Source organism: Bos grunniens, chromosome 15 (genome assembly GCF_055505025.1).
Source record: "Bos grunniens cultivar Pamir isolate PY7600 chromosome 15, Bosgru_T2T1.0, whole genome shotgun sequence".
In the NCBI taxonomy this organism is placed as follows: Eukaryota; Metazoa; Chordata; class Mammalia; order Artiodactyla; family Bovidae; genus Bos; species Bos grunniens.
Genome location: NC_141179.1, coordinates 22,151,883 through 22,164,141, shown reverse-complemented (window position 1 = coordinate 22,164,141; position 12,259 = coordinate 22,151,883). Strand labels below are relative to the sequence as shown.

Sequence of the window (12,259 nt, the reverse complement as noted above, 5' to 3'; positions counted from 1 at the left end):
AGCTACCCCATGCTTATCAGGGCCAAATTATTCTTATGACAATATCAATAAATTAAATGAAAACCAACCAACATTCCAGCTGGATTTTTTTTGAGGGGCTTAATAAACTTATTCTATAATTTTTAAGGTGTACTGTAATAAAAGTGAAAACTATAAAGTGTAAATACAAGAACACACAATGAGATCAATAAAATAAAATAGAATTCAAAGTCAAGCCCATAACTGAAGTATTTCTATTTAAAGAAAGGACGTTGAGAATAAAGTTAAATGGCAGGTTAGGAGAAGAAAATTTCTATTGAGTAAAACTGATAATACCTAGAATTGTACATATAAAATATATAAAGAACTTCTGGCAATCAGCATGAAAAACACAGCAACCCCAATAGATTAACTGGCAAAGAAATGAAGGGCATTTTAGAGAAGAGGAAATCTAAGAGGTTAAGAAACATATGAAGAGACGCCCAAATTTATCAGCATTACTAATGTAAAATAAAACCACGATGAAATAGCACCACATCTGTTAGTGTGGCAAAAATTAAAAAGCTGGATGATACCAAGTTTGGTGGTGAAATAAAGCCTCACAAACTGCTGGTGGGTTTCCAGGTTGTATTTGGTTAACTTAAATATATGCATATCCTTTGACCTAGTAATCGTACCTCTGGGCATATAATTCCAAGGAAATGTTCACATGCCTTTGTAAAAGGATGCATATCAGAATGTTTATTGATGCTTTGTTTGTGGAAGGAGAGGTTGGAGACAATCTGGTTAAGTATGATGCAGTGCTGCATTCCACCGAATACTTTCAAGTCATTAGGAATGACAGATGGAATGTATACATAGCAATGTGGATGGATCTTACAACATAGTTCTGAGTTGAAAAGGAAGAAACAGTTGAGCTCTGTATTATAACACCACTTACACGAATTAAAAATCCACATGCACAAAAGAATACACATTTTGTAAGAACAGGTACAAATGTCTACAGAAAAAAGGATAGATGTTGACCAGATGAAAACAGTTGCTTTGATTGGAATGGTGGGTGTCTGATGGAGGTAAAGGAAGTCAGAAAAAAGAATAGGCATGGAAGATAGGAAAGTGATAGGAAAGTGAATGGATGAATGGATGGATATAACACAATGAATTAATAAATAAGAGAGGGAACTTTCATGGACCAATGATGATAAAGTGCCATGGATGAAGAGGATGATCAAAGTCCAGATGAAAATGGAAAAATAATCTAGTATAGATGATGGTGCATAATGAGCACTTAGTAAATACTTGTTAAATGAAAAAATGCAGTCTGTGGTGGATCATTTTTGCAAAGCTAAGAGGTTCTTTACTGAATTATTTTAGGAGCTTTAATTTTGGCATATCAGTTTGTTAAAAAATGTGAGCCCATATATTTAGAGACATCTGGATGGCATTAACAGATTTTTTTTTCTTCCACTTCTTGAAGTATTACATAAACATGGACACTTTGCCCTTTTCCAAACTATGCCATGTAGTTTGACTTTAACTCTGACTTATAGAATATGTCTTCCCAGAAAATATTTGCCATTTTGATCAAGTCTTGATTTCCAAATACCTGCCTTAACATGGTCATTGATATCAACTTTGATACATCTAATTTCTTTGCTGGAAGCACTGAACAGGATTCTGCTTCTGAGCTTTGAGTCTGTCAGCCATCAGTTCAGTTCAGTCGCTCAGTGGTGTCTGAATCTTTGTGATCCGATGGACTGCAACATGCCAGGCTTCCCTGTTCATCACTAACTCCTGGTACTTATTCAAACTCATGTCCATCAAGTCAGTGAGGCGATCCAATCATCTCATACTCTGTCGTCCCCTTCTCCTCCCACCTTCAATCTTTCCCAGCATCAGGGTCTTTTCCAATGAGTGAGCTCTTAGCATCAGGTGACCAAAGTATTGGAGCTTCAGCCTCAGCATCAGTCCTTCCAATGAATATTCAGGACTGATTTCCTTTAGGATGGACTGGTTGGATCTCCTTGTTGTCCAAGGGACTCTCAAGAGTCTTCTCCAGCACCACAGTTCAAAAGTATCAATTCTTTGGTGCTCAGCTTTCTTTATAGTCCAACTCTCACATCCATACATGACCACTGGAAAAACCATAGCTTTGACTAGACAGACATTTAAAGCTGAACATGACAGTGGATTTGCCTACTAACATTTTTCCCTTCTACCCATGTATGAGATTTGATTTCTTAGAGCATCTCTGTGTTTGTTTTCTCCCTCCCTTCTTGCCAGAGGACAAGGATTTATCCCAAGGGGTATAAACTTCTATTGATCTGCTCCAGGTTTTAATATTAGTAATCATATATTTCCACTAATAAGCATAATTCATATTCAGCTTTCACTGATTTCAACTTAACAAATGAAGTGTAACTATTTAAAGCTCCAGTTCTAGACAGAACTTGTATCTTACACTTAGCTTATTACCTAATAGCCCTATTTGTGCTCAGTTGCTCAGTCGTGCCCCACTCTTTGAGGTCCCATGGACTATAGCCTGCCAGGCGCCTCTGTCCATGGGATTTCCCGGGTAAGAATATTAGAGAAGTCTGCCATTTCCTACTGCAGGGGATCTTCCCCACCCAGGGATCGAGTCCACATCTCTTGTCTCTCCTGCATTGGCAGGAGGATTCTTTACCACTAGAACCACCTGGAAAGCCCCAGTAGCCCTGTGATACTGGGCAAGTTAAATTTCCTAAGCATTTGTTTGTTCTGAACAACTTGGGTAGAAGTTTTCTCAAAGAGTTGTGGTAACAAGATGATGTAACTAAGGCTTCACATGGAGCTTGGTGCATAAGTAGTTATTATTACTTCATGGAAGTCATTATGCTAGGCCTATGAGGAGAGACAAAGATGAGTAAAGAAATGTTCTTAACTTCATGGAACTTGGAGAGAATGAGACAGATGCCCAAACTATAGAGCAATATGAGAGAGGTCAAGTGATGTCACATTTCTCCTGAGACATCCAGAGAACTGCTTCTTCATTTTATAAAGAAGGATTACTTGACTTGATCAAGGGGAAGCAGTCAGTGAGCTCCAGAGCCTTGAAGGGAACCCATGTCTCTTCTGATGGAGCCAGGCCTGATGGTCATGTCCCTGTTTCTGTGGACACTCCTCAGGTAGCCCAAGGCCTCGTGGCACTGCTGTCTGCCAGGCCACGACTGTGGACCTCCATGTCCTAAAGTCCAGAGGCTTTGTGTTGAGGGTTCATAATTCAGTCAGGAGCTAGACTTTGCTGTTTTTTGAGTGAGTAACTTATGGGGATAACATTTCTTCTCAAGTCTTGCCCTCAAATTAATAATCCATTAGAGACTAATTCATTACATTCATAATTTCATTTGATTGAAATTTTACTGAGAGATTGATGTGCTCCAGGTTCTTTGTTGGCATCAGGAAGACAAAGATAAAAACCTCGTGGAGTCACACAACAACTTACTGCCCTGTGACAGAGAACGTGCTCCAGGGCCCGAGAAAAGAGGGACACGTATTTTCGGTACCAGGAGGTTTGATGAGTCAGAACATTTTTCACCAGAAAAAGTACTGTTTGAGCTGGATCCTGAAAAAGGAGGTGATGTTCAGGTGAAGAACTGGAGAAGAGGAATTGAGGGAGAGAGGATGGTAGTGTCAAAGACAGGGAGCTGCGTGGGGGCAGAGGTGGTTAGAAGACCGCTGGGGGCCAGTGGTGGGGGTGGGTGCAGTGAGCCAGGAGCCTGGGGAGGCCAATAAGGATTAGATCACCAGGGGCCTTCTATGCCCCTCGCTTTGTGGTTGAAGGCAGCAGGTGAAGAAGGCTTTTTAAGCTGGAGAATGGCATGATCCAATCTAGGTTGAGTGAGTGGGTTTTGAGCCAGTGTGGAAGGAAGAGCAACAAGACCCTAGACCTGCCCTAGGGGGCTCTACTCAGGGGGTCTTGAACCCAAAGAGATGGGGTCATCAGGGCCTGAGCATGTGGACTCAGGAGCCTAAGGGCAGAAAACAATGAACTGGGAAGGCGTCTGCGGCCTGGCACACCAATCACTATCCGAGGGTGTACCCCACTGCTTTTCCGTCCTGAGGCTTCTTGCTAACAGGTGGGGCAGGCTGGGAGGGAGACTCCCTTCACATCTCCTCAGCAAGCTCTCTTAGAGTAACCAGCTCCAGACAAAGAGCCCGGCTCCAGTCTTCCTTCTGCCTTGAGTGAGAGGGCCTCTTTCTCCATGGGCTCGCATGGGCCAGTAGGGCTGGTGTTCCCCCGATTTCAGCATGATTAGGCCTGGCCACTTTGGTGGTGGTTGGTGGGGTGGGCAAGGGAAGGGGCTAACGTGGTTCAAAATGGAATACACAGAAAAGCATTATTAAAAGAATGAGGAGGTTGTTTAGTGAGGCTTGAAGCGTCTACAGGTGTTTCCTCCTGTGTTGAGAACCCGTGTCCCCCGGGAATCGCATTTCCCGTCGAGCAGGGCCCAGGGCGGACGGAGTGCTGCTGACACCCGGGTGTGGTGGAGAGGCCTGAATGGGCGCCACAGAAAACCCGGAGCTTTCCAGGGGGTCTCAGGGCCCCTCGCGGGCGCGGAGGGGGACATGGCTGGACGCACCTGCTCACGGAGTGCACACTCACGCACACTTGCCCATGCCCCACGCACCCCGACCCACTCTGCAAGCCTCGTCCCGGTGCCCACGGCCTCCCGGGCCGGGCCGTCGTGCAGATGCGGCCGGCGGGCCGCGAGCGAGCGTGACGGGGTGGCCGCTGGTGGGCCCGCGAGGGCGTGCGGGCGGGTGAGGGCGCCCCACCGGTGAAGAGGTGCATCGGCGCCTGGGTGGGAGGATGTGATGACGCGGTGCCCCCGCAGCGGGAACTCAGGCTTTAAAAGCTGAGGAAGCAGCCTCCGAGCAGGCGGTGGCTCCACTGGAGGCAAGCACACCCGGGTCTCACATTAAAGAAGCCAAACTGTCTGCTTCAAAGAGAAAAGGCAACATCCTGTCGCAGGCCATGCTCTGGCAGAAACGTAAGTGGTTTGGCCCGTGGCTGCCGGAGCCGTGTCGGCGAGGGAGGGCCCGGGCTCCAGCAGGCAGCCTGAGCCGGGAGGTGCTGGGGTGACAGGCAGTGGGTCCCCGTCCCCAGCCAGGGCGGCAGAAGGACGAGGTGGGCGAGATGGAGCCCAGTGGAGAAACCGACCTGTCAGAAGTGATGCTGATTTTCCAGGTTGGAGGGGAACGAACGAGTGTTCCAAGGTGGGACAGCTCATCCTCTCTCCCACACGAATCACTGTGGTGAACAAAGGGCAGCTGATGATTCACCGAACAGAATTTGGAGGGGAAGGCAGTGGAGCGCTTTACCTGAGTGGCTTTACTTTTATAAACAGCTACTCTTCAGCCTGTGGTTCAGTTCCGTGGGCCCGTTCCTCTCTGGGTTACTGAGCTTTCTGCCAAAGTCACAATGTGTCACTGACTGCATGGGGAGGATGTGGAAACTTGGCTTGTCAAGCCTGTCCTCAGCTGCTCTCCTATCTTCCCTCCCGTCATTCTTCGCCTCCTGTGGCAAGGCTCCTGGGTTCCTGCACAAGGGGGCGTGGGTTTACCTGGAACCCTAGTGTTTATCCCTGGAGTTGGATGGAACATCTGTGAACTTTATTTTCCACATGTGGGACTGAACAGACACTCCTGTTATTAATAATTGAAGTCACACAGAGTTTTTCGGCAGCATTCCTTTCTCAGAAAAACAAAGTCAGCTCAATAGCCTCATGAGAGCTGAACCTTCCTGGGGCTCTCAAGAAAGAGGTACCAAAAATTTGCTCTGTCTTTTTAAAGATGCTTAGGTCTTTAACATGCCTTTTAATGAATTCAGGTACACTCTACCTCAAGCGAACTTAATACAAAAGAACCTAGGTTTACAGAAAAAGATAAATTAGGGAGCTTTATTTTTTTACACAAGATAGTCTATTGGAGCCCTTGAAGTTCTGAAAACATACCTTCATTTAGACATAGCTTACAGTCACTTTATCAGCAGCTCATTGTTTCCTTTATTTCTTGTGTAAATTCTCCAAGAGTTGAGCTTGTTAATGTGTAATGTGAAGGAACGATTTCAAAGTTTCTGAGATTGTGAAGTCTCATCATTGTTTGATGTTGGCAAGATGCAGTTTTTTTTTTTTTTTTCTTCAATGAAAAGAAGTGAATTCTAATTTGGGTTTAAGAATTATAGAAACCTTCCAGGATACCTAGGGATATTCTAGTGTGGATAGTGGCTATTGTTCCCAGAAGAAGGATGGAGCAAGACGCTCCCCTTCGGGGGCAAAGGCAGATGGCCCTGTGGAAATGCATTAATGGTGGCAGGTGGGCAATGATGTCCCTCCTGGGAGCTCCTGAGTCTCCATATGCCCTGACCCTGACCCTTAGAGCTCAGTCTGTGGGTTTTATGTGAGCCCCTGCAGGGACTTCTGCCTTGGTTCCTACCTGCTCAGAGCAAGTCACTTTCTTCTTTTTAACCCTCAGGTTTCTCATATGTAAAAGAGGGTAAAAATGATACCCACCGGTTCCACAGAGCTACCCTTAGTAAGCTGAGACGCCGTTGAGATGATGTTGTCTGCTGTGGTTCTGCTTCAGTGCCTGAGATATGGGTTGCTTCCTTGTGTACATGAGCTGCCATATTTCCCGTTCTTGGTTACACCCTGCATTTTTCCTTCTTTAACTTCTCCTAAGAGATTAACAGTTTCTTTTTAAAGGGGATGCTAGAGGCGTGTTTCCTGCTCACTCCCTGGAGGTCAGTCAGGTGCAGCAAAACTCCATCCCCAGGGAGACCACGTTGTAAGTTCGTCCTTGGAATACCTGTGGTGAATGATTCTACATGTTCATCTGTACATAATCAAAATTCTTATTAATTGCTCTTTGGCACTTTAAAGGAAACTGGGAGAGGCCCTGGGCACTGGACCCACCCCCTTACCCCAAGTGAGGCCCTCGTCTAGGGCACTGAGGGTACCTGGGTGACTAAACCCTGTGGGAAAACTAGTAAAAACAGGGCAGCATTGTCAGCCCACTTAGAATCACCTGATAGAAGGTCAGAATTTGAAATCAGACACCAAGAGTGCTGAAAAGGCACTTTCTTTTTTCAGAAAACACCCTCGAGGCATGAGCTGAAATGACTGTATTATGGGGTTCTGGAAAGGGTTAAGAAAACATTCACTTTGTAGATGTTGTCTCCTCCCTACTTGGCCCGTGACCCCTGGTTGTAGCCTAAATGTGAAGTTGGGCTTTGGTTCAGATCAGCTGCTAACTGTGGGCACACAGAGGCAGAAATCTTCAAGCCACAGCCATGAATCTGCGATTTGCTTGACTGGTCAGTTGAACAAAGAAGTCATGCTCCCTGCAGATCCACTTGCCGCCCCCTCCCCTCATGTTCTGCACTGGGTCCAGCAGGTCCCACGTGTATGTGAAGAACTGACGTGTACCCAGCAAGAAGCCCTTCTTAAGGCCAGCTAGTAACAGTGCTGTAGAAACAGCAGGCACGATGGGGTGAGACAGGTCTGGGTTTGAAAGTTGTCTCTGCAGCTTAATGATTTAACCTTTTCACATTCTTACAAATCTGGAAAATGGGGTTCTAATGCCTGCCTTACAAGGTTTTTGTCAGAACAAAAGTAGAGAATAGGGAAAGTGTCATCAAGTCTCCTGAGTATTAATGACAGTGGTATGAGAGCACCATCCCTCCTGGGACACCTCCCGTCTTGAGTAATTTAGGGTTATGCCAAATCTTTTCCAGTCATTTTCCATACTTTGATTAGAATAGTTAAAAGGCATATCAAAAGATTTTTGATTGATAGGACCTACATACAGTTTTCCAAGGGTCTAAATTAGACAGAGGTCTGCAACTGTGGCCTCAGTGGCAAATCAGTCCCACAACCTGTTTTTGTAAATAAAAACTGATTGGGGTATGGCCATGTCTGTTCATTTACATATTGTCTAGGGTTGCTTCTGTTCTTGATACAATGAAACAGTCGAGTAGGTGCCCCAGAGACCACATAGCCTACAAAAAACATAACTATCTGGCCCTTTAAAATAAGGTTTTCTGACCTTTGGGTTTAAAATGATTTGGGTAGGACTTTAGGTGTTCATTTCTCTGAGTTACTGGGGGCTTGTACAATGACAACACTCATGGGAGATAAAGCTAACGGTCAACTGATGATATGATTTACACAATGCTGAAAAGTTTGACTTGGTTGACTTCTTAAAGGCGATGGAACTGTGTATAGTAGATTCAACCCTACTTGTTAGAAAATGAATGAATTGAATGACTTTTTAAAATTGTTATTCGTGTTAGAGAAAGATCTGCATTATAACAAAAGAATGGCTTGACTGCTTTTCTTTGAACTGGCTGCTTGACTTGATGTCCTATAGATTTGGCTTTGATGTTCCTTCATTGTAGCACTCAAGGAGGCATCTTAAGAACAGGGTATACTTCTTATGAAATTATTATGGCGTGAATACTTACTTTCAGATAACTTGAACAGACATTCACCAAATAGATAAATTCAGATCTCAAAATTCTTCGTAATATAGAATTCTATACTTTACTCCAAGGTTCCTCTAAATAGCCAACTTTTTGAGAGCAGTTAAAAGTACAGTTAAAGAGAAGAAAAACTTGTTATATACATATAGTATTTGGAACTCCCCTGCGTAAATTCAGGTGAACTTATGACTAGGAGTAATTTAGGTCTGTGGACTGCTTCTAATATTTCTATTCTGTTACAACATTTAGTAATATGCCTAATAAACACCCTTGCTTCTTACCAAGTTTATCTATTGATTCGGTGGTTCTTGTTGGTAAAGACAATTAGGATCCAAAAGATGGTCAAGAATTCACTGCACAGGAAGAGGTGAAGTAAGTGACACACATCAGCTAAACATACAGATTAATCAGTGGAAGAGCTGATGTCTTCAAGGTGGACACTTTACTTCTTCTCCCTATATTAACTAGATAAGAAGGCCAACCTTGTCCCCCTCTAACAGCTCCAGATTTCTTGAGTCAGAGGTTTTGAAAGCTCCCTTCTGATTCAAAGCTGCATATCTGGTCTGTTGTGAGACACAAAAAAGAATCAAGGTTGTCCACACTTATTAGCTAAATACCTGGGCATTTAATTCACTTAGAAGTCCTATAAATTTTTGTGTTTAAACATTCTCATTACAAAGTAAAGATATTAGGTTGTTTTTCACCTTCTAGTTTATTTCTAAAGTAGCTTATTTCCCACTAAATGAAGCTGTCCACCAATTTCTCACTTTGAGCCAAACAACCAAAGTTGGCTAATTGATCATTAGCCAACTAATGTTGCTAAGTGGGATCATTAACATAATTTTCAGCTTTATGAAATGCTTAACAACATTGTGGTTTTCTCATCTTTGTAGAAAAACTCCTTGATAAGAGTGGGCCTGGGATGGAGAGACCTCCTCTGAAACCCTCTTGTCTTGGTTATATGTTGTTGCTGTTGTTCAGTCATGTCTGACTCTTTGCGACCCCATGGGCTGCAGCATGCCGGGTCTCCCTGGCCCTCGCTAGTTGTATGAGGCTATGGCAAAAATTCTTCTTGCAGGAAGGAGACTTGGATTCCACTTTCCAGTCTCTGGGTAATTAGGTGTGGGGCCTTAGAGAATGCCACCTAAACACTCTGGGCTGCAAGTTGGCCAGCTATAAAATGGAACTTCTCTTTTCTTGGCTGAAGGCAAGGAGACTGAACTTGACTAAAATCCTTTTCCAAGTCGAGTTTCTGAGTCTTCATGAGTACTTATTAAAAGTAAATACTTATTTTCAAAAGAAAAAATACGTATTTTCAAATGCATCTCAGGTGATTCTAATGTGCAGTCAAGCTGAGAAACTACTGACTTGGAGGCTGAAATTGACGGCTTCTGATATACTTTTGGACATTGCATTGCTATGAGCATAGCAGGTTCAATCCTTTCACGGAGTAAACATCAGCTATGGGGTGCTGAGTGCTTACCTGGTGCCATGCTGTCTGTCAGATGTCCTGTTTGATCAGTTTGGATTGCATTTGACTGTTATTGAAGAGACCAGAAAATGCATGGATTTGAATAAATAGGAAAGTGGTATACTTCCTCTCACATGGAAGTGGTGCATAGTAGTCTGCAGGGTTGTATGGAAGCTGTAAGTGCCAACAGTCTCAGGCTACTTCTGTCTTTTTAGTCTGCTGGCCTTGGCATGTGGCCTTTGTCCTCAAATTTGCTTTCTAGTTGCACTGTAGCTCCAGCCATCACATCTGTGTTTCAGACCATGAAGAAGAAGAATAGGGAAAGGCAAAAAGATCATGCTTCTCTATCATGGCCTCTCCCCACCAACACACAACTTCTGCTGACATCTAATGGCCACTCCTATCTTTGAGGGAGAATAGGGTCCTTGTTTAGCTGGGCACGTTGTCAATCCTCCAAAACATAGGGGTAGATAGCAAGGAAGGAAAGGGCAGGTGCTGGGTGTGGCAACCACCAGTCTTTGCCACACTTGAATGTATTATCTCGTTTAATCCTCGTGAAAACTTCATGAGGTGGGTTCTGTTTTAAGCTCTACTTCATAGATGAGAAAATAAAGCTTAAAGGTGAGTTAGTAACTTACCCTGAGTGCTGTCTTGCTCACCTGTCCTGTCTCTCTACCAAAGGTTCTTGTCTCACTCATGGGGCTTAGGAGCCTGCTCTCGGTAGAAGCACAGGCCTTTCACGTTAGGTAAAGGACCATGACGCACGTGGAGCACACCAGCTGGCAAATGTCTGTTCACACTTTGAAAACTCATTTTTGGTGCATGTGTTTCAGCTTGAAGGAAATGAAGTCTTTGCTTTCCTGCTATACTCCTTTACTGGGCTCTTTGCAGATATTTTAACTGCAATAGCAGATTCAAAGGGGAGGGAAGGACCTAGAATCTCCCCAGAATAACAGAGCCAATGTGTCTTCTGGGCAGCTCTGTGTGGAAGCTTGTGCTAGGAGCCCAGGCTTTTGTCTTCTCAGCGCTTCTTTCATTCTGAACCATCTGGACTTTGAAAAACTCAGGGTGTCCCTTCACGTGTGTGTGTGTGTGTGTGTGTGTATAAATAAGGCATGGAAAGCCAGGTTTAGGGGATTATTTTGATTTAGAGAGTGACAGCTCTGTTCTTTCTTTCCTCTTAATGGTTTTAAAGCTTAGCCCCTGGGGCAGGCAGATATGAGTTTGAATCCTGGATTTCTGCCTCGCTGGTTGTATGATGCTGGCGAGTCCCTCTACCTTGCTCTGCTGCCATTTCCTTATACGCACGATTGGAATGCAGTTTTTCATAGGGTTGTGGTAAGTGTTTACTACTGAGCCTGGCGTTAAGTTAACACTCAGTAGCTGTTAGTTAACTCTCATTATTTTCCTGTTCTCTCTCACGTTACCTCTGAGGACAAAATTTATGCAGCTAAGCCTAGATTACAGTCTGTATGACGTCTGAGTTCTGCCTTTTTTGTGTGAATTAGCAGGATGCATATTTCCTATCTTGTAACTCATGATGGGGTTAGTAGTCAAGGCTGATGGTGAAGCTGGCCATTCTGTGACCAAACTTGGAACTTGGGCTTGCAATTTCCTACCAGCCTCATAAGGGGGAATGGTGGCAGGCTTGTACTGACTGGCAAACTTGTGTTTGTTTTTTAAATTCACAAGATTGGAATTGAGGTGTCATAATCTAGCTTGAAGTCTGCAAGAAATAGCACAAATGATACCGAAAACTGAAACAGCAATGTGCTGCCTCCTTTTCTTAGTAATGGTTTCATTAGTATCACTTTCTGGGAAGAGCAGGTAGCCAAAGAATTACATACCAGAATCATACTCAGACCAGGTGTTGGGACCAGAAAGGATCTGATCATGCTTAAGAAAAGCTGAATTCCTTTTTGATTCTCTAGCAAGAATCATACATTTAATTGGAAGAGGAGTACAAGGATTGATATGACTTCCAGGACTGAGAAATGCTGGGAAGATAGTGAAGTGAAGGAAAAGGAGGCAAGAGAGTTGAAGATAGAAGCAAGTTTTAATGCTGGATGAAAGCAATACCAACTCTAGAAAGAAGGGGATTTAAGGAAAATCAAGCATCCATTGATCATCCCATGCAAGCCTGAGTCCATCCAATAATGGGATTATTTCCAGCTAGAGGAATCAACCAATGAAATAAGTTATCTTCAGCAGGAGGGAGAGGAGAATGGAATCAGGGAAGGTGTCGTGGAGCATGTAGATGGCTTCCGATGTGCCTCCTCCAGAATAAA

At 44.0% G+C, this 12,259-nt stretch overlaps 1 protein-coding gene across 2 annotated transcripts in view; it reads left to right on the top strand.

Moving 5' to 3' along the window:
• The window catches only part of POU2AF1 (POU class 2 homeobox associating factor 1), a 36,620-nt gene that overhangs the window by 6,796 nt on the left and 17,565 nt on the right, over positions 1-12,259 (top strand). The window contains exon 1 of one of the 2 annotated variants that reach the window (XM_086338289.1): positions 4,788-5,009. The exons of the other annotated variant lie outside the window; for it this stretch is intronic. Within the exon in view, the coding sequence (XP_086194415.1) occupies positions 4,994-5,009 (16 nt within the window). The 5' untranslated portion in view covers positions 4,788-4,993. Of the gene's footprint in view, positions 1-4,787; positions 5,010-12,259 lie in introns of those variants that run through there. 2 annotated transcript variants of the gene reach the window in all.